This window comes from Thunnus thynnus, chromosome 20, assembly GCF_963924715.1.
Source record: "Thunnus thynnus chromosome 20, fThuThy2.1, whole genome shotgun sequence".
Lineage (NCBI taxonomy): Eukaryota > Metazoa > Chordata > Actinopteri > Scombriformes > Scombridae > Thunnus > Thunnus thynnus.
Genome location: NC_089536.1, coordinates 21,502,382 through 21,529,678, shown reverse-complemented (window position 1 = coordinate 21,529,678; position 27,297 = coordinate 21,502,382). Strand labels below are relative to the sequence as shown.

Genomic DNA, 27,297 nt, shown 5'->3' with positions numbered 1-27,297 from the left:
AGTTTCTTTCTTTCTTTCTCACCAGGAAACACAAAACTCTGTTCACTTTTCTATCATTTGATCTATTTTGCATGCATGCGTTCATGTTTTTCTAATTTAATATTTTATGTTCTATGAGCTGCAATATATTCTGTTCCCATTGTGTTTGATTTGTTGTGAGCAGAAGTGACATTTGAGATGAAATGCAACAACTGTGGGCATTATAGAAAATGAAAGTTGAGCAGGGAGCATGGATTTTGGCAGTGCTGTCATAGAAACAGTTGTTAATCAGGCTGCAAAATTAATACCAGCTGCCACACATATGATGAGAATTTAGATTTGCATATGCTCAGTGCTGATCATCATTAGTCTTTATTATCTACATATCATAATTTTCTATTTTGATTCTATGTGTCAATGCTATATAGACTGTAGCGCTGCAACCAATTATTTTCATTATGGATCGATTTGTTGATTATTTGGTTAATTTCATGTGTAGGTAGAAATGCATTCATCTGTAGCATTCAGCAATCGTAGGATTATTTTTATTCACGTTTCTTTTTCATAAACATCACTCAAAGATTATGAAAAAATAATGTAAATGTAAGGGTATTTGGCTGGTGTACACTATTGTACAAAAAGCCTCCTCCTGTGCTGCTGTGATTTGATGCCCCATCATCTCTCCTATGCTATTGCGCTGCACTATTGCTGTGCTGCACACCACTTTATATTCCTGTTGGCCAACATAGTTTCAGCGTTTTTAGTGTTTCATAGAGAGAGATACCAAGTGAGGGAAGATTTATGGTTAAACTGAATCAAATTACATGCACTGGGAACAAACTAACCTATACGGACAATCTTACTCATGCATCATGCGAATGTGCCTTCTTGGGGGAAATAAAGGTGAAATGAACTTTTCCTGCAAGCCTGCCCCACAGAGCACCACTTATTCACATAGTATATTCTACAGCTATATCGCACAGGCACATGTATGGAAGCCCATTACTGCCAGCAAAAAACAAAACAAAAAAAAAAAAGATGAAAAGTTATGCATAATAATGATTAAAAAAAAATAATACTCACAGTAAGTCATAATTATTAGACTAACTCAAAATTTGACTTATGATGCTGGATATTTTATTCAATAATTCAAGAGAGTCAAAATTTTACTTTTAGTCAAAATTATAAGATATTAAGTCAAATTTTAATTTACTACATCAAAATTATGAAATTGCAACACAAAATCTGACTTTCAAAGCCAAAATTTTTAATTACTATACAAAATGATAAGATATCAAATCAAACATTTTACGTAACAATTCAAAATTATAAGATAGTAAGTCATATTTTAACTTACTAAGTCAACATTGTGGGATAGTGTTACATGAAAATGATGTCAAAATTTCCTTTTTTAATCCAGCCTAACATTTTCCTTTTGCTTGCAGAAATGGGTTTCCATATACATCCCTATCACATGTCCCCGAATACGTTCACTAGTGTCTTCAAAAGTGGACAGAAAATATCAAACCTATCACAAATTAATTTTAAGAAAAAACAAGGACATGCGACCTGCTGCTTCCAATGCAAAATCATCTTGCTTCAGTCATTTTCTTGAATTCAGCTGCCATACCACACACAATATCTCTCTTTTGTTAGATATAAATACGGAAAGGACACTGCAAGCAAGTGGAATTTCAACTTTGGAAAACTAATAGGCTATTTCGTGTTTTAGGTTTTTCACTTGGCTGCAGTAAACTTCACCTGCGATAATTTTCCGATTGATTGCTTAATTGAACGCATTCTCGTAGAATCTCTCACTTGTCTTTAGTAGTAGTAGAAAGCTGTAAAGTCTGAGCTGCCAGCTCACCTTGAAGGCGATGTCATAAAACTCTCCGCTGTTGCTGATGGACGGTCTGCTGGGATAAACCAGTCCGGAGGACGGGGCGGCAGCGGCGGCTAGACCTTTCCCCGTCCTCCCGCTGTCTCTGCCGCCGCTCGGCGACGCCTTGGGGCTCTTGGAGGTGCCTTTGCCTTTCACTGCCTTCTTCCTGGACATGGCTCTGATAACCAATTCGGCTCCGAGCATAAAAGACAGAAGAATGAGGACGTAAATGTGAAATAGAGATAGGTTTTCTTGCACTCTCCTAACACTTTCCCTTGTTGAGCACTTGTCGAGGCGCGCTAAGGAGAACGAAGTTCACCTGTGCGTCAGAATCATGACTGTCGCTGTGCGTAAAGCGTAAATTGGTAACGAATTCCCGGACAAAAACAGGCTAGGAAGCGAGACAGCTGTTGTGCCGGTGGTGGAGCAGGATATGGCTCTAAATCTGAGATGTGGTTCACAATGTAAACAGCTCTCTCTCTCACTGCTCCCTCTCTCTCGTACAGTGATGTTTGGAGCGCACAGGAGGAAGGCATGGTTGTTTCCGTGCGTTTAAAGGGAAAATCCACCCTAAAACGGAATTAAAATTACACGTAACCAGTGCGTTTGTATGATTGACACTATCAACAAAATGTCTCCCCAAGATTGAATGAGAGAATTACTCAAATAATGATTGACACTGGTGGCATTTTTGATGATGCATTTTGTCAGAAACATACTGAGAATGACTCACTCTGGACCCCATCCAAATCAATTTTATTCCAATGTAGGGAATTAATGTGCTCATCACCGTAGCTGTGTCTCTGCTACTTCAGTTTGTCACTTTACTGTTCATCTTAATGAGAGACTGGGTCCAATTTAACAATTGGACTGGGTACAGTGTAGTGTAATAATGTGAATTGTATTTTAGGGTGTATTTTTTTCTTTTTAAATGTTCTGCTGGGTATTGGCACTGGTGTAGATTTTGAATCTGTATGACAAAGCAGCACATTTTCTCCAGACACTTTCAAATTCAAGGCTGGACCACTCCAGTGCCCAATACTAATCCAACTGTTGCCTTTGGGAATGGCACAGAAGTTCAATGGGCATGTTAGAAAATATGTGATTTCTGGCAGTCTAGGGTATGTTAGCATGTGTTATCACAGCGTTGCCAGAAGGTGCATGTTTTAAATTGAGCTTTTTGGATTAGGTGCTGCTTTAAAGGCAGAAATAGCTACAGGTAATATGTCAGGTAGTGTGAAATTGGGGTACACCTAAATTTAATTAAATACTGAAGTTAAGCATGGCATGCATTTTTTGAAGACAGTGGGAAAGTGTCAAATACTTGGACAGAGTTTGATGAGGAAATGAGGTGTGACAAATGAACAAAAACAAACATGATGGTCTTATACACCTGTCAATCATGTAATAACTCCCACAAATCCTGACTGACATTTTTCATTAATTTTAAAAAGTTCCACATCAGCATACTGAGGAGATTGCAGCTTGGTCCAAGCAGTGAGAGCATAATTTTTGCCGTTTGATTATGTGATGACTTGGTAATGTACTTAGACAAAAGACTACTGTATAACCAAATGTGCTAATATTGTTTTTTACACTTACAAAATGTACAAATCTTTGAAGAGCAGCTGTCAGTTCAGCTAAAACTAATCATTTGGGTCTGACCAGTCAGCAGTGTGAATGTCATGTTATTACAGCCATTTATGCTGTTTCAATTATGTTTTCACCTGAATTCCCTACTGGCCAGCACTGTCTCTCATTTATGAACAATATTACCAAAATAAACTACAGACAAAGACATTATTTTTGAATGAGGAGCAAAAATGTACACTCACCAGCCACTTTAATAGGTACACCCTGCTGGTTCCAGGTTGGAGCTTTCAGAACTGCCTTAATTCTTCATAGCATAGATTCAACAAGGTGCTGGAAACATTCCTCAGAGATTTTGGTCCATATTAACATGATAGCATCACGCAGTCGCTGGAGATTTGTTGGCTGCACATCCGTGAAGCGAATCTCCTGTTCCACCACATCCCAAAGGTGCTCTATTGGGTTCAGGTCTAGTGACTGTTGAGACCATTTGAGTACAGTGAGTGTACTCATTGTCATGTTTAAGAAACCAGTTTTTGATTATTTGACATTTGTAGCCATTAAAAGATGGGGTCATAAAGGGATGGACATGGTCAGCAATAATACTCAGGTAGGCTGTGGCATTTAAGTGATGCTCAGTTGGTACTATGGGGCCCAAAGTGTGCCAAGAAAATATCTCCCACACCATTATACCACCACCACCACCACCACCAGCCTGAACCATTGATACAAGGCAGGATGGATCCACGATTTCATGTTGTTTACACTAAATTCTGACCCTACCATCTGAATGTCGCAGCAGAAATCAAGACTCGTCAGACCAGACAACGTTTTTCCAAACTTCTATTGTCCAATTTTGGTGAGCCCGTGTCAAATATAGCCTCAGTTTCCTGTTCTTAGCCGACGGGAGTGGCGCCCAGTCTTTTGCTGCTGTAGCCCATCTGCTTCAAGGTTTGATATGTTGTGTATTCACAGATGCTCTTCTGTTACTGTTGCCTTTCTATCAGCTCAAACCAGTCTGGCCATGCCCCTCTGACATTTGCCATCAACAAGGCATTTTTACCCAGAGAATTTCCGCTCACCGGATATTTTCTCTTTTTCAGACCATTCTCTGTAAACCCTAGAGATGGTTGTGTGTGAAAATCCCAGCACATCAGCAGTTTCTGAAATACTCAAACCAGCCCATCTGGCACCAACAACCATGCCACATTCAAAGTCATTTAAATCACCTTTCTTCCCCACTCTGATGCTTGATTTGAACTTCAGCAGATTGTCTTGACCATGTCTACATGCCTAAATACATTGAGTTGCTGCCCCATGATCGGCTGATTAGATATTTGCATTAACAAGCAGTTGAATAGGTGTACCTAATAAAGTGGCCAGTGAGTGTTTAAGAGAAAGTCTACTCTGAGCCAGAGCTGAGCACCATAATGTAGCGACCAGATTATGTGAAAACACTACATGACTCACTCCTTATGCCCAATAAAGCTCTATATATTTAAGCAAGAAAACATTTTTCTTTTTTTATGTCTATGCTGTGATGATACATTATCCATAAAGCATTTTACATAACCATGAGCGAAGGATGATCTGTCCACTGCACGTGACTCACTTGCTGGGATGTACAGTATATTGTACTGTACTGTACATGCACTATTGTTTGCTGGTTTCTTCTTGGGAAGATTTGCTGAGCATCTTTTTTTCCAACTATCTACTGATTTAGTTAGAAACTTCCAGAGCTGACCAGTGCAACCAGTAACAACTAGGCAGCTCTGTATGAAGTAAACCTTCTGAAGATGCTTCTTCATGGATGTGATGTGATGTGATTCACTCACCTCTACCTGCCTACTTTTCTCAAAAGGGAATCGAACAGACAACCTACACCCCTTTTTGGTCATAACCAGTGTTTGAGCGTCATCACCGCCTCCACTTAAACATTACATCAGAAGACAACTGGGAAAATGCCATGAGCCATAGATGAGACGGACCCATGTCCCTTCTGTCTGTTACACAATCAGTGCACAAAATAGATTGTAATGTGATCCAGTGTGTAGTCTGTAAGTTAACCATCAAAGTCACAAAAAACTGCAAGAAAGCTGCGAAAGCAGTTCTGCAGGGAAATTTATTTGCGGTCCGGAGGCGGAGAACACAACAAACAGGATGCAAATACGTTTGATGAAGAGACTATTAAAAACATCCATGCTGTGAGAGTGATGCATTGTCAAAACCAATGAGACACGAACAACAGGAGAACACACAGCCATCCTGCACTGATGTTCTGATAGAGCTCCTCTGGATCTGGTTCCCCATCCTGCAGGAGTTCAGCCTCACCTCATGTCTCTCACTCTGAATGATGTCTTTATCCTACTCTCTCTCTCCTCTGTGAATATTGTCTTTTCGTGTCTCTTCTCCCGTGTATGTGAATGAGTCTCCCCTGTGTGTATGTGTAGTCTGTCCTCCTGCCAGGTCTCCATGGTGATGGAGGTCGTGTCACTCAGATCCTGTTCTGTTCTGGTGGCACATGGAAGCTGCTTGGCGTCCTATTTATCACATTCTTCATATATATCTTGAATCAATTATAATTTTGTTATCCTGTTCAATGCTGCATTCTGTACTTTGTGTTCTATTCTGTACACACAACATCCATTGCACATCTGTCCATCCTGGGAGAGGAGTCCCTCCTCTGTTGTGCTTCCTGAGGTTTCTTCCATTTTTCCCCCCATTTAAGGGTTTTTTTTTTAGGGAGTTTTTCCTTATTCGAATCGAGGTTCTAAGGACAGAGGATATTATATTGCTGTACAGACAGTAAAGTCCCCTGAGGCAAATTTGATTTGTGATATTGGACTATACAAATAAAATTGACTTGACTTCCTTCCTACTACCACACTGATTGGATGAGCCTGTTTATTTATGCCTTGTATAACCTAATTTGTCACTTTATATCACATCACCTATAGTACATATTTATGAAGCCCCAAAGTGTTCAATATTAAATACATTTAAAAAGACTGCCAAGGTGTGTCTGAATTAACCAGCTAGCTAATGAGGTTAACACTTGGGCTGTGTCTCAAATCACTCCTTATTCACCATATAGTGCACTATATTTACCCTCCGCCATTTTATTTGAGTGTCCAAATTGTGAGTGAGAAACTCTCACTTTAGTGTCCTGAAATATTCCTACAATGGACCAAAAAAAAATTGTCCAGAAAACTCAATTTAATGCCACGATAGACGAAGTGAGTGAGTGTGTATTATATTGGGAGTGAATGCCGGAGTGATTTCAAACAAAGCTTGGCTCTTCACTTTAATATTGAGGAATAATTCAAGTTTACATACCGACCTAGCTAGTTAGCCGGTTAGGTAGGTTAGCTTGTGCACACTAAGCTACATAAAAGGTGACGTTACTGTCGAAAATAACAAACTGGTACTTTTAAACATTTTGCAAAACTTATTCAAGTGATTATTGTTTTAGGATTACTTTTAAAATGTAATCTTGAACATTTTGGGTTTCCATACATGTCAGTGGTCGTTCATTCTCTGGTCTAAAGACCACACTTCATCATTTCCATCACTATGGTGACAGCATATTAATCTAAGCAAGGTGGATATAACTTGGTCAGATAAAGACTGACTGCTCATTCTTCATAAGCACACATCCATTGTGTTACACAAGCAGACACAAATGGCCATTTGTAAGAGGTTCATATTTATTTTACCAGAGGAGACAGATGGTTTGTTTTGCTGACACTTACATGGTTGGTTCTGGACCTGAGTCCCATACTGATGACTTTGCTGAATGTTTCTGCATCCTCTGCTTAAACCAAATCACAAACTCGAATGGGCCAGTTAATAAAATATCTTATCTTTTTGCACCAATACATAATTAAGATGCACTGCACGTACATAAAAGGTTGCTTCAGGCAGCTGTTTGAAAAATATCTTCACCTGATATTTAGAATCTTGAGCCAAAAAACAAAAAACAAAAAACAAAAAAACAGGAGGCACAGATGATTTTGATAAATTACATAAAGAAAGAAGATGTACAACAATTTATTTTGGAGTCACATTATTAGAAAAAAAAAAAAAAAATACATTTTTTACTGTTGTTACTGACAGAGATAAATTAATTTAGTGGCCAGCAAACATAAAACCACACTGATAAGTCTGTTGCTGTGCTTTTGCATTCCTCTGGCACAATAGGAGGGAAAAAAACCTAAATAATGATATTTTGGCAGTCCCGCAGGGGCTGTTGCTCTGACATCAGCTTAACTGCAAAAAGGCGAGACTGAACAGGATGTCTGTCACTCAAAAAGTCACTCAGTGGAAGTTGGTTAACTTGGAGGAAAATGCTGCCATAGTGGTGAATCTGAGAGAGTAAATACAAAGCGTAGATGGCATCAGTTACCTGGAGAACAGCTCCATCTGTTGGCCTCTTTGTGTTACTGTAACTCCTACTACAAACCTACTACACCAAAAACAATGGAAAAACCCTACACACAAGCTTGTTGCACTACTGTAATACACACTCTAAAGATGGTGGGGCCAACTGGCTCTAGGTTTTAATTCATACTACATTTCACCTTGTTTTTTTAAATAAAGAACTTTCTCTTTATCTCTCTTTCAAGCGTATAGTTCAACAATAGACACCTGATTTCACATAGTCCTGTCTATACTTCAATGTATAACAGACTGATGTTTTAACTTCCATTTGAAAGCTGAATGTATATTTGATCATATTTTATACAAATATAATTTCCTATTTACTGATATAATGATTATAGACCTACTGGTCTGTGCAAATCATGTGGTGTGTGTTACTGGTTAGTGTCAGAAAAATCCCAGTTCAGCAAGGAATTAAACTAAAACCAAAACTAATTTTCCTGTTATTTCAGAGTTTATATGAACGACAGATACTGTGTACAGATTTAGATTAAATGAAATAGACAGTGTGTGGTTTTTAACTTCTTGAAATCAACTATATAGATATAGATAGAAAGACTGAAAGCAAACTTTATTGGATGAAATGTTTAATTTTCAGTGTGAGATGTGGCTGATAAATGACCAGTGCTGGTGGTGCATCCTTTACACGACCATCAGCAAAGAAGACACGCCGTGATTTTCAAACTTTTCAGTTGACGATTTCTGAGAAAAGGCGACCATGTTTTTCACCCTGACATCGACAGACGACCAACTAAAACAGACCAAACCTGTTTCGGTATGGAGGATGGAAGTTTTTAATGTATTGTATTTGTTGAGTGACACTTACAAACTGACATTTATAACACTGAACTCTGTAAGGAGCCCAAATAACAAATGCACAATGTTCACAGCAGGAATGAGGACAAATGATCTCATCTTTGAACAATTAAGGATTAATAAACTAATTAAAAACTGGAAAATTAGCATGAAACCCAAACGAACAGGCATGTTACCAACTCAAAACAGAAAAAAGATCATTACTTTTGACAATATATTAGGCTATATCAGTATATTTTAATTGTTTTCTCTTTCATAAAAAAGACCAGCAGCCAACAAGTCATTTTGTATTTACAGTATTTTTAGACAAAATATAGCATTGAAATACATGCTGCAGTAAAATCTTAGGTTTATTTTCCTACTGCGATAACTAAAGCCTGAGTTGTATAAAATCTAGTCCTGTTGCTACAAAAATGGCACTGAAATACTGCAAAATACATATATGACACATCATTTGGTAATGAAGTGACAACATATACAAATAGAAATAACTTCAGTTATGTGTTTCACGATTAAAAGTTCAGATGATTTGGTGATTTAATACGCACAAGCTTGTTCCTCTCTGTCTACATCTTTAGGATTATACAGATGATAGTGTTTCAGTCATAAACTTCATACATGCACCTCATCTGTTCATTGATTAGGCCTGTTAATAAAAGCTAATATGCTCAATCTTAGTTGTGGTGTATTTTATAAAAGATAAGTCACACAACTTTTTAAAACTAAGTTCTAAGTCTATTTTTCATCAGTTTTACAAGTGGATCTGGGGCAGATGCCAAAAAAGGGAGAGCAGAGTGAAAAGCAGAATAGCAAGAAACCTCTTTTGTTAGGACTGTGATGGATAGTGTCATTAGGTTCAATGTGCAGCAGAAGTTTAAAGGTTGGCTTTGTTTCTGTTTCTCAGACTGTCCAGCGCTACACTTGGATTGCCGTCCTCAAACCAAACTACAACCAACCCAGCAGCCTGAGACTGACCCTCCAGAAGGTACCAGCACCATCCCTCTCCAGCAGTTCCTCCCCAGCCTCCTACACCTCCTGACTCCCTCCCTAGCTCTCCCTCAAACTCTCCCTTTCACTTCTCCTCTTCTGTGTTTTTCTCCAGCTCCTCTCCACCTGGTTTCACCCCGCTCATCCTCTAGCTGGTTCCTGAGCTTCTCTCTCAGCTCCTCTTCTACTTCATCAACTACTTTCTTCGTCTAGCTCCTCCTCTGGCTTGTTCTCTGCTAGCTTCCCTCCAAGCTCTCCCCCCCAGGCAGCCCCCTCCACTGCCAGAGGATGAACACTGGACCTGTGTGCTGCTAGACAATCACAACACCATCCTCAGAAAGCTGCTGACAGTGAGCTCGCCTGAGAGAACTGAAGAAGCAGCACCCTCCCTACGAGCCCTCAGGAATCCCCCAAAACCCCACTGACAACCACTGGCCCCGAGCCCAGGTGGGTGAGGAACCTGCAGGCTCTAATGATGGAGGGAAACAGGCAGCGTTGCAGCAGGGGAGGTAAGAGAGCTGCTGGACCTCAGGAAGGTGACCCTCCAGGGGAATGTTCTTTTGAAATTAAAAATTTTGATTTTATGTGATTTCATCTGATCACATTTTATTTGAATAACTTACTAGATTGATCTTGCACTGATGAGAACAATGCTCTTGTGGCCAGAACCCAGTGCAGGTGTCCACACTGGGGACCAAAAGGGAGGGATGGGATTCATTATGTTGTTGGCAGTACCAAAGGCTAATCAAAAGGAGTAAAACTGTATGTTTACATAGGTATTTAATGAATAGCTGTCCAAGAAAATGCACTTATTATATAATCAATGAAAGGTTTCTGTGTTTTTTTGTTTTTTGTTCAGGCCATTCTTTGTATGACTCTAAAACTCCAGATTTTAAGAAAAATACACCACAGATGTGAACAGAGATGAGTGACAGGACGAGAAAAGAAATGAGAAACACATCCAGTTTAAGTATAGAGACAAATGACACCCAGCCAAACAAAAAGGTAACCCCTTTGGCTCTATAGATGTTTTAGTATCTACAGTAATCCTGTTGTCTGAGAAAATGCAATGATTCTTTCTTTTTGTTCAGAGTTATATTGATTTGCTATTGGTGACTCAAAGAACCCAAAAGATGAAAAATGACTCCAGACCTAAAATAAAAAAAAAAACACCTACAGGAGTCTCAGGGTGACAAAAGAGATGAGAAACAGCCCCAAGGATGAGAAACTAGACCGGTCCAGGAAAAGACATGCTCAGGATAGCAAAGAGTAAACCATGGGATAAAGTGGCTTTATAGATACTTTGTGTTCACATCAGGGTACAGGGTTCTAAGAAAATGCAATGATTTATCTCAAACTCAATGAAAGTTTAACGTTTAATTAAATGTTCATTCAGGGCTGTCTTTGGGTGACCACAAATGATAAAAAGACAGCTGCAGCATAACAAGGGAGAAGAAGAACAGTCCTAAGAAGAGAAAAGAGAAAGCAACAAAAAAGGAAGCAATAGTGGACATAGAACAGCAGGGGGAGGCCTAATAGTATGCTAATTACATTATGTTTTATTATTTTGTGGGTTAATAATCAGAATTGTAAGGTTAGACTTCAGACACCATCTGTGTGTGTGTTTGGCCAGTTAACCTTGTAATGTTAGTTATTTCAGCAGAGTGCCAGCAGCTGGCAGAGGAGCTCTGCTACCTGACTGAACACACTCCATTTGAAGATGCAACATGGGGAAGTTGGCAGAGAACACTCAGGGCAGTGCAGCTGACACAGTGCAAGATTTCTATATTTAGCATCAAAGAGTGCCTCAAATAAAAAAGTCAAAACAAAAAAAATCATTTTTGGACTTTTACTTTTAATGACTTAAGTTGGAAAAAGCTGCCCTGTGGTCCGCAATAATTTGACCAGAAATCATGTTTCATTTATGTTGGTGAAATAAACACCTGTTTACTCTACACTTTACCACTGCCTCACGCCTCCCGCAGTGTATATCCAGATGTTGTGACGGTTCTAATAAAACACTAACAAGCCACCGAGAAGGCAGGATTAAAATGAGGCAGATGTCGGCAACTGGCAAGCGGTCAGCAGAGGCAAACGACTCTGAACAGGGAGCAGGCAGACAAGAACAACGGCTGGACACTTTGGCTACAGTGGCACAATAGATGATCTGACAGCAGGTAATGGCAGAGAAGCTTGATAGTATGGCTTGATATGAGAATTAGGTTTAGCTGAACCCATTCTAAACCACAGCTAAGCTAGTAAGATACAGACACAGCAGCCCCAGAATGTTCAACCTCTCCAAAATCATCTTTCTGTCAATATGTACAGAAATCAGTTAGAGACAAATTATCAGCACGGTACAAAAACTCCCTTTTTTAATGGATGGGGGTGGGCTGTAGAAGGACAAACATAATTCATCAGTGCAATTACACCCTGATGGGTAGACCTGTTTTAATTTTGAAATTGCAGTCATATTCAAATGTCAGGATGTTTGGTTTAAACCTTGCAATCTGAAAAAGCTTGATGGCATCCTTGGTCCCTGTAAGCTGTCTTCAATTCCAGCTATGTAACATTAAAACTGAACTTAAAGTCACCCCTTTCAAAGCACAACCTCTGTAGTCCTCTGATTACCTCTTGGTACTGCAGTCTGAGGTCATGCCAGGGGGTCATGCTTTTAGTTCCGGTTACGTGGTATATGTGGGTGGGGCCAGTTTCTGGACTGGAAGTAGCCCCTGAGTCCTTCCAGGTCCACAGGAGGGAAGTAAGCTCCGATGCGTTTTCTCAGCCACCACTTACCCTGTGCTGCACTGGCAGTGCCCGGCTGGCTGAACTTATACCTGAAATGTTCACCTCGGACCCACCTGAGAGGGAGAAGAACATGGAAAAGAGTATCATGAGTCAAAGAAGTCCAACTGACATTAATTAGCATTTTCTGGAAAAAAAATCAAAAAACAAAATGGAGAAACGTATATTTTATATTTCCGCCTACGCATGGAGACCTTATTGATGGACCAAATCAAATCACGTTCTATCATAGGCAGAGCAGATGGTCACACTGAGCCTGACAGCATCCTGCTACACAACATGAGAGCCACAGACTCTGAACAACAACCTGCATTAGCTATCCTGCTGAAGTCTCCTTCTTATCTAACTTACAAATATGTAAGATTGTAACCAAACAAACATTCACGGGGGAAAAGTGCACCGCTAATGTCAGCCAATGACATGTAGCTACAATACAAGTTTGTTTACTTTGTCTCTTGTTCTGTATGGTGTTACACTGGCACTCTGGCAGCCTCCCAGCTGCTGTCAATCAAACACAGATACCAACACGCCCCTCCAGCTAGCTGAGAGGAAAAGAAGCATTTCTGATATTTCCCAAAAAAACTTTTTTTCTTCCTTTTAATAATGCAAAACTAAAGACACATTTTAAAAACCATGTTGAAATACAGTATTGTTAATTGATTCCATGAACAAGTCTCTGGTGTGATAGCCTTGATAATAATTATGAAACTTGATGGTTCAGTCACTAGATGGCATTCCCATTATTTGTTAGTCTTCTTTGTTAGTCTTTAATTGTCACAAATGCATTCTGGAAAACAACACAGCCTAATATTATATGAATACAATATTTGTGTTTATTTTTCAAAATTTAAAAAAAGATGATCTGCTCTTTATATCAACAGAGGGGGCTATAGGACAGAAAATATTTTCTCCTTGGCGTATGGATTGCCATTTGATTGATGGTGGCCTGCACACATTAAATGACAGATATTTCTGTAAACAGAGCTTGATCTTTATAGGACAAATAAACTATCCCAGAAATTAAAAGTGGAAATGTTTACCTGGGAGGATCTCCCCCTTGGAAGGGGTTGTGGTCGAGCAGGGAGAGGACTGTGCTGTCGTTGGCCAGTAGGCGTCCTGCTATGTGGATCACCCACTCACTCTGCTCATAGGTCTGAATGAGAAATGGAGACAGTGTTAGAAACTATAAGAAAAATCACAGAAAGAAAATGAGTAAATAATAACACAGGGTGTGAAAGAGGCATAAATGTGAGGATGGAGGACATTTAGATGAGAGACAGACACAGAGAAAAACAGGAGTTTGACACAAGAAACAGAAACACAGATGTAGAGTGGCTAAAAGATTAAAAGGCAGAGGTCAAAAGAGACAGAGATTATACCAAATGTGAGCTTGTAAAACTGAGTCGAAGTAAACACATGAAACCACTGCCCCCTAGTGTCTAGACACAATAGGTGGATTCTTGATGCAGCATGCAGAACTGAGCAGCTGACACTGTCAACATTATTTTGGCACGAGTCCTACAAAAGTCATGAGAGCTGGTAAAAGAAAGAAAGGTGCACTGGTGAACTCTTACACCATCTAGAAATGTTTGTTTTTGTGTTTTAACCTAGTTCAATTAATACTATATGGAAGTAACAGGGTGCTTTCATAAATAATACATGTATCAGGAATAATTTTATCACAATTCTTGCATTATTTTGGAATGGAAATCTAACACATTGGGAGTGTGTTTCACTCCATACATCATCTCCTTATCTCTGGATTGAAAACTGCAGTTGTTCAGAATCTCACCTGGAAGGCAGCAAACCACATCAGCCAGTCCAGGCGGTAGTGGTAAGGTGATATGAGGCACGGCCGCCGGTAAAGGTCTCCTGGCTTACACAAGAACTGGTACTCCTCCCAAACCGCCTCAGGGTCCTTGGGATCCTGACTCAGAGTGCCCTGGAAAATCACCTCAGTTCGCTCCTTGGTGATGCTGCAAAGAGAGGGTTGGAATTAAAAGGTATAGTGGGTACAAAAGTTTGGATTGGAAGCAAGAAAGAAGATTGAAGGGTGGACGGTGGATGAAAATGTCGAAATTAAAGATCCCTTCCACACATGTATTAAGACATATAAAAATACTCTGCTTGGAATAATAATGTCTGATTCATTTTTCCACAAAAAAGTATAATTACCATGTTAGAATCCTTAAAATGGCATCTATTCCTTCTACCTCCTTAAATATTCCAGAATCAGTGAATATGTAAATATATTTGATCTCAAAAGTTTCTCTACTTTTGAAGATGTCTCCTACTTCACTGTAAAGTCCATTGTCAGTGCACCAGAGGCTTCAAGTTTCCACATCACATTTGTATAAATTGCATACCGGTCAAATGAAGAAATACTTCAATCCCATCAAATTTATGTTGGTGCTGGCAGCCTTGGAACTCTTAACTAGTTGAAGGAGGACGACCACACACAGACTTTAGTTTAATCATCTTCTTTATTTTAACAGCATTGTGTTGAATCAAAGCCCATTTCGACTTACACCTTCAACAGGGGCCAAACAGAAATACTATGTTGAACATCACAAGGCATCCTACAGGATAATCACATCATTTGGTAATCAAGTCATCATCTGCGCCACCTGCGTTGCCAGCTGTGTTTGCTTGACATATTATGGCACCATCTTGTGGATGAATTAAAACACATCAATCCAGCCAAAAGAACAAATCAAAAATCAAGAGGACCCTTCCTTTTGGTGTGTTTTTTGCCGTCTTTTGCTGTTTTTGCCGAGAGCTGTATACTTGTGTCTTGTATAGACATCTGGGTTGTTGGGATTTCTGTCTAGGTGATGGTGGACGAGATCACGTCCCGTGCAGCCATGGATACACTCCGTCATCTCGATAGTCAACAGTGTCTCTCCGGAATGTCCTGAGCTTCATTGCTTGTACATCTTTACAGTAGATTTCTGTTGTTTCCTTAATCTTCTTCTCTGTCGTAAGAAATTCTTTGTGATAGGAAGATTTCTCTCAGTTGAGCAGATTGTTTTTGTATTTCAGTTTCTGTGGCAGCAAGTTGAGATTTAGTTTCTTCAATGATGAGCAGCATAAGGTCTAAGGAACATTTGTTCAGTATCTCATACCATTTTCGGCAAAATTGTTCATTATCTCTCCCAATGGTGAATTCTTTCTGAATTCTTAAACCTCTGGGGGTGCATTTGGCTTTCCAGTACTCTGTTAGTATTAAACAATACAGAGATAGCCTTGTTTTTTTTCTTCTGTAGCCTCTCCAGGTTGACAATCAAAGAATCTGTTGTTTCCATGAATGATAGAGATCCCATGGAGCCATCAAAGTGAATGCTTCTAAATCTTCTGAGAAACTCGTTGCAGATGCTCTGTTGTCCGTCAGGTCATTGATATCACTGTAAGATGCCATTTTTGGGGGGAGGGTTAGGAGCAAAGTTATTATTTTATTTTATTTTATTATTATTATTTAGTTTTGATACAATTTGTTGGAAATTGTATTGGAATTTGACTTTTGGTGCCATAATGTGTAAAACACAGGTGGCAATGCAGGTGACACAGATGATGGCTTGATTACCAAATAATGTGATTATCCTATAGGATGCCTTGTGATGTTCGAAAATGCATAAAAAGTGGTTTTCAACCCAGTATTCCTGTTTGGCATTATGACCCCAGTGACCCCTGACTGTACCTGCCGAAGGCCCCGTAGGTATTGACGATGCGCATCGGGTCAAAGGAGGTGTTCATCACCTGTCTGGAACTCAGCAGGTTCATCACAACGGGGATGCTCAGGTAGCCAATCAGAACACCCAAAGACACGTTCACCACCCGACGTATCAGCATACCTGACACATATTCACACACACAAAGAGAAAGGGTGGAATGGAAAAGTGAAACATCTGTCTTCATTACATCTCAAATTTCTGAGTAAAGGGGATATAGGATACAGTTTTTTAACAACAAATGAACAGAACTATGGCTCAGCTCCAGTTTGTCTGTCCATCCGTTACACACTAAACACTACTCTGAGCCAAATTTGATGAAATTGTAGAGAGTGATGCATGTCATTGCTTCTGTTTGGCCTAAAAGAGCTGCCACAATGTTTGTTTACTTGTTCAATTCCGTTGACTTTTAGAGAAGTAATGCATCTCATGGCTACATTCCAGGATTTCTTAATAAAACTGAGAGGTCTGGGGGAAAACTGTAATTACAACTTAAATCAAGGTGACATATTTGTTAGCGCCTGCCTAGGAGAGAATTCATCACTTGTTTACTGGTGCCTTGTTTGTTCCTGTGCGGGCGCAGAGTCGGTGCTACTAAGAGTAGAAGTCTCTGTGTGAATGCTGAATGTGTGTGTGATCGCTTTTATACTTCCTCGGTGGAAAAGCTGACCAGTTAGATCATGGGACGGCTGGTATTGACAAATGTTGGCCACGTCAGTACCTTCCTACCTGTGTCTGCATGCTAATCCCAGTCATGTTAAAGGCATTAACATAATCCAACTAAAATGTCTTGACTTTAAAGCTAGAGGGCAGGACTTTTACATATAAATAAACATCTGTTACATTCTAGCCCTTATCAAACGAGTTCACACAAGGCTGATTAAGTCTATCACCACCAGATAAATCTCTCTGTATTTCACAGTATACAAAGTTTTTAAATCTGGTGTACGTGACAACTTTCTAACTCTGGCACACTCGTAATGATGTGTTTTACGTCAACCAATAATGATTGGTTTGCCAGAGCTGAAGGGCACCCATAGAGCCGAACTGGCTAAGTTAGGCTTTAGCCCTTCACTAACTTGACTATTTAACTTATTAGTTTAGTTATTTACTCTCACTTCCAGAGGGGGGAGACAAAAGTTCCGCACTGCAGGCTTAAGACAGACTTTCTGGGTCTGTTCAAATGATTAAAACATGCTCACACTCCAGGTATAAGCCTATTTTATATTCAACATCCTACACTAATGGGTCCAATGTGACCAATTAGAGAGGGGCCACTATAACACATGTAGCACATTTAAACCAGTCTGTATTGTAAAAATGTAAGCAGAATCACATTAAATTCCAATAAACCATATGTCATAGTTTTCCCAGCTACTCAGCTGTCCAAATGCTAATCCCTTTTCTTCCCATAATTCCCTCTCCAACATCACCAAACCCACTTTAAGCAAGTTATACCCATTAGCCTCTCTCTTGACCCATTTCGTAATAAAAGTTCAGTTCCAAAATGAGATACCAACTATATGACAGAAAAACAGACTGAAAAAAAGTTGAAAACGGAAAGTAAAAATATATATTATCTAAAATATACATGAATCGTAATACCTTTGTTGGGTTTGGGGGTGCGTCCAGCTGCATCCTCACCCTGCATCTCCAGCACGGCCTTCTTGGCTCCACGTCCAGAGTGAAACAAGAAGCCCAGCGATGCATCATCAAAACAGGCCAGACTGGGAACAATGGTCAGCCAGTTGAGGAAACTGAGGTTCCCGCTCACTATCAGAACCACCTGCAGCAGAGGAGACAAGGCAGAGAGAAAAGACATAGAACTCATCCTTAAACAACTATTTGATTGAATTTCTGAATGAGAGTATTGACTGAGTTTGAACCAAACAAACTTGACATACAGCAACTCTGAAACCCACTGCACATGATTCACAAATTTAATCTAAACGTACAGCGACAGTTAATTCAATAAAACAAAGATAAATGTAATAAAACCCCCTTAAATCAGCCATTAAACCTGTCTAATGTAATAGTGTTCTGACTGACTTCAAATGAAATCAAGGATTAAATGTTCCTTTACAAATTGGGATTTTTCTTTAATATATTCTAAGTAAAAAAGAAAGTTTAAAAACCTAATGTATTATCTGAAATGCACTGTCACAGAGCTGAAAAACAAGGCAGCTTTTCGTAGTTAATGAAAAGTTTTTATTTTGGAGGTAAGTGGTTTTCACAGGACAGCAGGATGTCTCAAAAACACTTTCCACTTACCTCTTGTGTTTTTGGTTTAATTGTGTCCAAGTTTTTAGGTATCTGTATCTGATATCTGATTTCTACCTCCACCCCAATACAATGGAAGGAAATTTCGTTTTTGATGCTTTAAAAAATGACCCTTAACAATTCAACAGCAGTACGTCCTTTCAGAAAAATATCCAAAGAAATGGTCCCTATGAAAATTATTCACAACATGTTCTGTCGATTATTATTATTATTTTGAAATGATATCTCAAACCCTGTGAAAACAAACCTATAGCATCTGCATGACATCACACCACATTTTTGTAATTTGGGTGAACAAATCCTTTATAAAAGCTACTGTGAAGGCTATGAAACCATACAACTCTATATTCAAATCTGTATCTGTAGAAATACAGAGTTTCCTCACAAACTGTTCTCCTAAATGGCACCTGTTTTTGCTATCAGCGGGTCCTGTGTGTCGGTGAATGGTTTGAGATACCTGGAAAAGGATCTGGATTGCTCCATTGACCATGCACATCCTCCTGCCCAAGAAGGTGAAGAATGGGGCGATGAGCTCGATGAAGTGGTTTGATAACACCTCGAAGCAGTGGAACCACCATGGGGAGCGATGCAAGTAGTAAGATATGGGGTTGGGAACAGGCTGGGTCTGAGAAAAGATGGCGGGGCAAAGAATGGAGAGAAGTTTAAAAAATGAAACCCAGATTATGTAGAAGTCTTTGTCGATCCCAGAGACAAGGCTCGGTGCAGGGCTCTATTCATTGATTAAAAATCATGAATGGATTTTTGTTCCATTAGGTTTCATGCTTTACCAAACATTTTCTAAACATAACCTGCTTGGACTCCTTGAGATGCAAGTTTTTGCTGTTTATTTGGTACTAAACTCTTGTCTCAGGCTGGGATGGAGAGTAATTTATGGTGCCACACCTCAGGGGAAATATTTCCATGTCTAAATTAAGATGGAACTTTATTTAAATTAAGGCAACTCCACCTACACAGCAAAATACACTCAGAGTGTTCATACAGGGCTGTGCAGTGTGAATGTATGATTAAATGTGTGTGCGTGTGAGGTAGGTGCATGCAAACCATGTAATAGCTGAAAATGCAAACAGTGTCAAGTGAGTTGGTGAAAAATAAATATAGCACAGAAATAGGAAATAAGAAGACAAGACTGCCAGCACACTGGTCTATACTCTTATTGTTTTTATGAATGGAAGAAAAAATTGGGGATTACTTAACCTGTACTTTACCAAAACACCCATGGAAATCCAAGGGGAAGGAGCCTGTAACCTCAGACAACCAAACAACTCCACTTGGCCTGCAAACTAGTTACATTATAACAAACAAACTGAGGCAAACAAAATGCCAGCTATGCCTAAACACCTACGCAGCCCCCTGAGAGTCAGGACAGGAGGAAATCTGCGAGTTTGAAAGCGAGCAGTGTGTCAGAGAGGGTTAATGAGGCCTCACCTGGCGCCAGTGGCTTCCGGTGCTCTGTATGTGTGTGTGTGTGTGTATGGAAATCTGCATTACCCCCAAGTCCGTTGACAGAGTTGAGGTTGGAGCAGGTCAGGGAAACTGACCAAGCATGGAATATTGTAAAATGTCATTTTGTTGTCAGGTGACAACAATTTTCTAATAAACCTCATTAAGTTATGTTTGAAAAAGCATGAATTACAGTAGGAGAATTCCCGTTGTAAGCATGTATTTCTCCAATTTCAGAATTTATAAGGAGTTCAGTTAAAGTGACACCTTGAAACTAGTGCTTAACAGTGGCCACTGTGACAACACAAGGCATGTCAAATACCAGGTAATGTTAAATGTTGAAATGTGGTTGATCAGTAGCACAAGAAGAAAAGAGTCATAAAGTCAGTGAACTGACTTGTTAACATTAGCTAACATTAGTCACCATAAGTTATTGGTCATACCAGACCAAATGAGGCTGTAGCAGCAAACCCCAAGTGTATTAAATTGAGCAAGGGTGCATTTTATTGCTTATAGATGTAACATTTCATTTGTAAGAGGAAAATATGAGGAGATGTGTTATTTATTGTTTATTGTCTCTCAACGCCATTTTTGATGGAGGAAACTGCCACACAGTATAATGGTCTCATACATTTTGAACTGCTGCACAGTGATTTGATATTAGCTCTGAAGAAAAGAACTCCCTTGGTACTCCTAATCCCACTGAGAATCAACACCCAACTTGACAGCTCAATGCAGCTTTCAGCTGCTTTGCTGGTGTATGTGATTCAGTCCCAATGGTTTTCACTGTTACCTCAGATACAACTGGTCTTGGACTTATATTCATCACAATAACACCCTGCGTTATCATGGAATTGTTCTGAGTCACCGACTAGTGCATCAAATCCCAGAATCCTCACTCTCTTCATTCTTCAAAGGACACCTACGTGAATGGTACTGTTATAAGAATAGCATAGCTCCTTTAAGGAATAGGGCAATGCCTCATGTGTGTGCATAGCGAGTGTGTGGTTGAGTGAGCAGCAGAAAAGTGACGGTGAATGTGAGCAGAGTAGAGGAAAAGGTTAGCAATAAGTTGTCAGTCTGGCAGTAAATGTAGAGCACAGGCTACAGTGTGTCAGTTAATCAATGCTGCAGCTTCTCTAGACAAAGAAAATTCTCATCTGTTGTTTCCCCAACTGCTGGAAAAGTGAGGGGGGTTAGCCCCAAAGTTGGCAACAATGGGTTGGCCTAATCTGACCGGGCTCACGTAGGGTGGACCAGCTATTCTCATTTTAGTGTCAATCTCAGCTGCTCCTAAACAGAACAGAGAAATGTCTGGCTGCTGAGTCTCGTCTCTGAGTCTCTGAGTCTCTGAGTTTAGCTCAGCACCCCCCTCCCCAAGGCAGTCAGCCTAGGGGAGACACTGAACATAGTAGCCTATCTTTTGTAGAGAAACATGTCGAGAATGTGGAGTAACCAGGTATAAATGAAGCTTTACTATTCTAAAACACAATAAGCATTTTAGGATTACTTAAAGTGAAATATTTCCAGTATTCCTTAAATAAACTAAAACATATTGGTATCTGTATTTATAAGTAGGTACAAGCAGTCACTTGTACACACAAAAGCCTCCTAGACACTCATTGATACGTTAGAATAGAATAGAATTCAAAACAGAACAGAAACACACAAGGACACAATAAAGACAGTTGGTTTAAACTGTAAAAGGCACACACACAAGCAAAGGTAAGGCCTTCAAGAGAAACAGACTGTACATATATATAACAGTATATATAACAGTACAGTAAATTGGAGGCCGCACCATACTGATTTACGCATGAAAATATCCAGCTGACATTTTGATGTTACAGATGATTCTCCTTGTTAAAGTTCATCAAGTACACATGCTGCCACTGCTGAAGGTCCACATTTCCTTGCATTTCTGGTAAACTGCTGCTGCATCTTTTACCATTAAAATATGAATGGTATAAGCAACATGATTAAGCCTTGGGGTCCTTTCAGCCATTGGAATTTGAAACCAGTGGATTATTGAATTGCTCAATTAGATTTTGTTTTTGTGTAAATTGTCACTGAAAGGCTCAATGTTTCCCAGAGTTTCCTTTACCGCTGCATAATTATGGTGGGTCACCCTGTTGAAAAGAAGTACGATCATTTAGCCTGGTTTCAATGAGGAGTTTTAATGTTCTGTGATAGTGCATGTTCTCTGCCAATTTATGTTTTCCTACTTTGAGAAGAAGAAAAATTCTGGAAATGTGAATTTCCATGTAATGGTGAAATCTACATTATGCAGAGTGGTTCAAAATACTGGTTTAGATGCAACAGAAAGGCTGAAACTGTTCCATATTTTACACAAGAGTTGGCATAGTAAATTTGTACAGTGGATAATTTGTTGATTTGTTCAATCTCTTATTTCATCTTTGAGTACCACTGGCCTAGTGTTCTCTGTGGCATTAGCAATGCTAAAACTGTGGGAACTAAAAACCAGGAAATAAACTAGATTTGCAATGCAGAATACCAGGAAATCCAATGAAATATTTTCCCAAATTATATGAAAAAGGGAAGGAACCTAACTGCTTCGATCCATATATGAAGTATACAATTCCTAATTTACTTCTTCTAGTCACATATGGGTACAAAATTGTCAACCACCAGTTATCCAATCCCACAGGAGCCAACAGTCTATCACTCTTTCACATTGTATTTCACACTGTGTGAGAATCTTTATTGTATTCACCGTGTTTGTATGTCATCTCCAGTCATCCAGTCCCATAGGAGCCAGTGTATTCCTGTCTATGTTAATTACAGAAGACGGCCCTCCTCCCTCTGCGGCTTGGTAACACAGAGCAGTGTGGGTCAGAGTGGTTGAGTGTCCCACAGGGGAAAACCAAACACGGGATTTGCACAACCTCACGGTCTGTGTAAGAGGCTTATTTATTGAAACCCATGACAGCGGTTACTGTAATGTGCTGCCCTGGTGTGGTTAGCCTGATGTGAGTTCACTGCTGTCTTGTCATTATTTAGGAGACAAAGCTGAGGCACAATGTTTACGTATAAATGGATCAGTCTTAGAAAGTCAGATTGTCAAAAAAACAGGCCTTTTGGGAAATTTAGAAACTAGCATTTCAGAAAATGATTTGGGTTTTTTTCTTTAGTTATCTGCGCCCAAGAATAATTCAAAATAATACTGTGCTGCAACAAGTGTCATCCTAACTGGTAATTTGCTAGCTTTCGTGAAATCTTTGACGCTCAGAGCTCATTGCTGTGTCGTTTTTGTGCTGAACTTCCCACAGGTCGGCAAACAGTCTTGGGATTTTATGTTGAGAACATCTCCTTCCTCAGTCATCATAACTGTCACTGCCTGTGATAACCACCTAGATCTACTTCACTTTTGGAAACATTAAATACATCACTTTCTGCGCACTAGAAGATTTTTTTCCAAGACATAACTACCAGGAACTAAGTGATTACAACAGAAAATGTAAAAGCTTTCATGAGCTAAGTGTATCTTAGTTATGGCAAGCAGCAACACAGTGGATCTTTATTTATTTGTGACAGATGGTGGAGAAGATGATGATTACCCTATTATGACTCAATCCACAAGGAAGTCCTGTTTTGACTCTAAAATGTTGTAAGCATGTCATCTATTTGTTAGAATTTGTCTACATACTGACATGTCCACCACTTTGGCTGAGACTAAAATATCTCAACAGTTATTTGATGAATTGTCATTAAATGTGGTACAGACATTAATCAGCCAAGACATGTGAACCAGCCTCAGCTGTACTTTCAGTTTAGTGCTAATAAGCAAATGTTAGCATGCTATTTAAGAAGTCCTTATCCCAAGTGTCATCAGTATTCTTAACTATGCAAAGTGATTTAAGCCGCAGACATTTGTTTTTAATGTGCCGATTTTCCATCCATCTGCTCTATTCTATTCTATCCTACCAAGCTAAACTAAGAGGGTGAACAAAACATTATAAACATTATACCTGCTAAATATCAGCATGTTAGCATTATCGTGTCAACATGTTAGCATGCTGACACCAGCATTTAGCTCAAAGCACCCCTGTTTTGAAGAACAGCCTAACAGAGATGCTAGCATGGCTAGGTGGTTTCTATGTGTATATTAAGTTATTAGCTGGCCAATAATAGTAATTTTGTCACTGTTTTTCTAACAAATCTATCTCGGAACAGTGTAACTTTTTTGTGTGTATCAATGATACACAAAATGTTCTACACAATCCATACAAAAGGAGGCAGCATTATTTGTAGGATAGTAAGTGCAGTTAAGTAAGTAACTTAAGTCATATATAAAAGTATAAATAGTGCAAATCATGATTTTCTAATTGCTAATTAAAACTAAGTAAAACTCAGCTTAATAGCTTTACATGTTTGTTGTTTTATCTCAGTTGTATCAGATTTTTTGATATGGGCCTTGAATTGGAAGTGAAGCCACTACAGTGGCTGATGAAAATGTAACACAGTTTAATCAATTTATCAATATAGAGCAGGATGTCTTTATGTACAGGGTTAGGCTAACACAAAAGCATCACTAAAACACAGGGAAACACACTTCCTCTGAAAATAACAAACACACATACGCTTCAAGATTACATGCACGCACCTCGTAGTGATAGTCCATGCAGGTGAGGTCTCTCCAGCATTTGTCACCTCTGATTTTAATAAGACCCTGAAAAAAAAACAGAGAACATACACACATCTGTCACACTTGATTAATGCTTACACTGCCTTAAAACATTACAGCAACAACCACTCATGTAAAGTAAGCAACTGTCAACAGTCCATTAGAAAATCAGATTACAGACTGCTGTCATTTAAATCACATATTCAGCTGAAGTTCCTGAAGAAACCATGAGCTACAAAAGCGCTGACCTCCACCAATAAATAACTCAATTCACAAAAAAGCCACTGAGCTGTTAGCCAACATGGAGAAGAAGGAGGAGGCATGATCAGTGGAAGATAAGGATCTATAATCCGTACAGATAAACACGTCAAAGATGAACAGATAAAATGAATTTAGAGGACATCAAGAAAGAGGAACAAGCAAGAGAGTTGCAGTATGGTGGACTGTGCTCTTAGTTCTGGATCGAATTAAGCAATACACTTATACACGTAGGAATATAATAATAAAATACAAGAGTGTATGGTTCTCAGTTGTTTTGGGGTAAATTTACACTATATATCTGCAGTTAGATTAATGTGTAGGATAATCAATGTAATAGCTTTGAAGAGTCATTTTGTCTGTCTTGAAGCTTTTGCAGAAATGTTCACTTGAAACAGACACACTTGACCACACTACTGGACAGTGAGTAAGTATGTTTGAACAATGTGAGAAATGTGTTGTGGTAAAAAATTAGCATATCTCTTAATAACTGCCAGATGTCTCTTCATAACTGACAGTTTTTTCAATCTGCTTCGACCACTTCAATCTGCTTTCTAATATTACTCCTAGGAGTTCGATTTCCTCTGCCTGTTCCACAGGCACTCCCTGTACAGACGAGTTTAAGTGTGGCTTATGTTTAAGTCTAAAATTTGATCCAAATACAATACTTTTTGTCTTTGATAGATTAAGAACTAACTTGTTACCCCATGCCCACATTACAACTGATTGTAATTCCCTATCCAAAGCACTAGACAATTTCCCAATTAATACTGCTGGTAAATATAATGTTGTATCATCTGCATACATAACTGCTCTTGATTGATTCAGAACAAGAGGAAGATCATTGGTGAAGATAGAGAATAATAATGCCCCCAAACAGCTTCCTTGTGGTACACCACATTGTAACTCTTTCATATTTGAAAAAATACCATTATAAAATACAATAAATAACTGTTAAAATAACTGTTAAACCAGCATATGATGTGTAGTGCAAATTTGTAACATTTCAGTTTATCTAATAATTTATGGTCCAATACATCAAAAGCTGAATGAAAATCCAGTAACACTGCTCCTACTAAGTTATTATTGTCAATATATTTTCAGAGGCTTTCATTCTCAATCTGTATTATTATATACTTTCATTTTTGCATACATGAGTTTCACAATCTGAGAAACTCATGCATGCATTTGTCATGAGCAGGCTGGATTATTGCAACTCTCTGTTTTTGGGTCTTCCCAATAAAACAATCTGTAGTAATTTCCCAGATTACAATTTATCCAGAACTCAGCTGCAGTTCTAACCAGGACAAAAAGATCAGACCATTTAATTCCAGTCCTCCGGAACCTTCACTGACTACCGCTGTTTTCAGAATACTATTCAAAATCCTCCTTTTGGTTTACAAAGCTTGCTGGTCTGGCTCCACAGTACATCTCAGACATGCTGTCAGTTTATAACCCCAGCAGGTCTCTGGTCACAAAGTGGAAATCTCCTCCATGTGCCTAGAGCTCTTTCAAAGTCTGGTGAGATAGCATTCAGTATTTATGCACCTAAAGAATGGAACAGTTTGCCTGCTGAACTTAGACTTGGTCCAAAACTGTGTTCTTTTAAAAACAAACTAAAGACTTTCCCTTTCAGTCAAGCATTTTCTGAAATGAACACACCGTATTTATACAGTATGTTCGTTTGTATGTGTGTATGTATGTGATTTTATGCATATGTATGCATGTTTTTGTACATTTGCACATCTTTGCTGTTTCTTTTTGTTAATGTAAAGCACTTTGAACTGCTTTTGTATGAGATGATGCTATACAAATGAATTTAAACTGAACTGAATATTTAAGGCAGTCATCTGTGTTAATGTTCTTCCAGTTGAATGCCCTTTGTGATAGGCATTCTGAAAGTCAGTAGTTAAATTATTTTCTTTAAAAAAGCACTGTATTTGCACTGAATTCACAAACTATCCTTCCTAGCAGTTTGTGAAGAATTGGTCGCAGACTGATTGACCGACTGTTTGTACCACTAAACCCCTCTGCTGTATTTTTTGTAGAGTAACCTTTGCCTCTTTCCATGCTGAAGAGAAGACACTGTTTTCTATGCTGGTGTTAAAAGTGTGGCAAACATTTCCAGCTAAACAACTTGCCACCAATTTCAAGAACTTTCCATCTAGATTATCCGTCCCTCCTGGTTTATCAGTGTTTATAGTTGATAATTGTTGTTCCACTTGTTTTATATTTAATTTATTTTATTCAAATTTCAAAGAGGAATTGTCTTTTATAAGTTGTTTAATTCTGCACTCATGTGATCCACTACAGAGTAAAATATGTTTTCAAAAGTCTTAATGGCATCATCTGGATGATCTTCCTTGCATACATCAGACCAGCATTATTTATTGATCTTTTAGAAATTATTTTTGTTTTCCCTTTAG

At 39.0% G+C, this 27,297-nt stretch overlaps 2 protein-coding genes and 2 long non-coding RNA genes across 5 annotated transcripts in view; 2 read left to right on the top strand and 2 right to left on the bottom strand.

Annotated features, from left to right (window-relative positions):
- The window catches only part of LOC137172196 (ras-related protein Rab-26), a 93,264-nt gene extending 90,752 nt beyond the window's left edge, over positions 1-2,512 (bottom strand). The window contains exon 1 of the mRNA XM_067576493.1: positions 1,847-2,512. Coding sequence (XP_067432594.1) covers positions 1,847-2,065 — 219 coding nt within the window. The 5' untranslated portion in view covers positions 2,066-2,512. The remainder of the gene's footprint in view (positions 1-1,846) is intronic.
- A 6,149-nt stretch (positions 2,513-8,661) lies between these two features.
- lmf1 (lipase maturation factor 1) overlaps positions 8,662-27,297 on the bottom strand; it is a 34,811-nt gene continuing 16,175 nt past the window's right edge. For both annotated transcript variants that reach the window (XM_067575731.1, XM_067575732.1), the window contains 7 exons: positions 24,593-24,658; positions 18,965-19,132; positions 17,833-18,013; positions 16,197-16,350; positions 14,292-14,475; positions 13,540-13,652; positions 8,662-12,555 (listed from right to left, as the gene is read on the bottom strand). In XM_067575731.1, the coding sequence (XP_067431832.1) occupies positions 12,369-12,555; positions 13,540-13,652; positions 14,292-14,475; positions 16,197-16,350; positions 17,833-18,013; positions 18,965-19,132; positions 24,593-24,658 (1,053 nt within the window). In that variant the 3' untranslated portion in view covers positions 8,662-12,368. The remainder of the gene's footprint in view (positions 12,556-13,539; positions 13,653-14,291; positions 14,476-16,196; positions 16,351-17,832; positions 18,014-18,964; positions 19,133-24,592; positions 24,659-27,297) is intronic.
- On the top strand, positions 15,151-19,016 carry LOC137171674 (uncharacterized). The gene is made up of 3 exons (XR_010924801.1): positions 15,151-15,240; positions 16,181-16,297; positions 18,931-19,016. It is a non-coding gene; the product is annotated as an uncharacterized lncRNA (long non-coding RNA).
- LOC137171675 (uncharacterized) lies at positions 19,013-27,205 on the top strand. The gene is made up of 2 exons (XR_010924802.1): positions 19,013-19,102; positions 26,920-27,205. It is a non-coding gene; the product is annotated as an uncharacterized lncRNA (long non-coding RNA).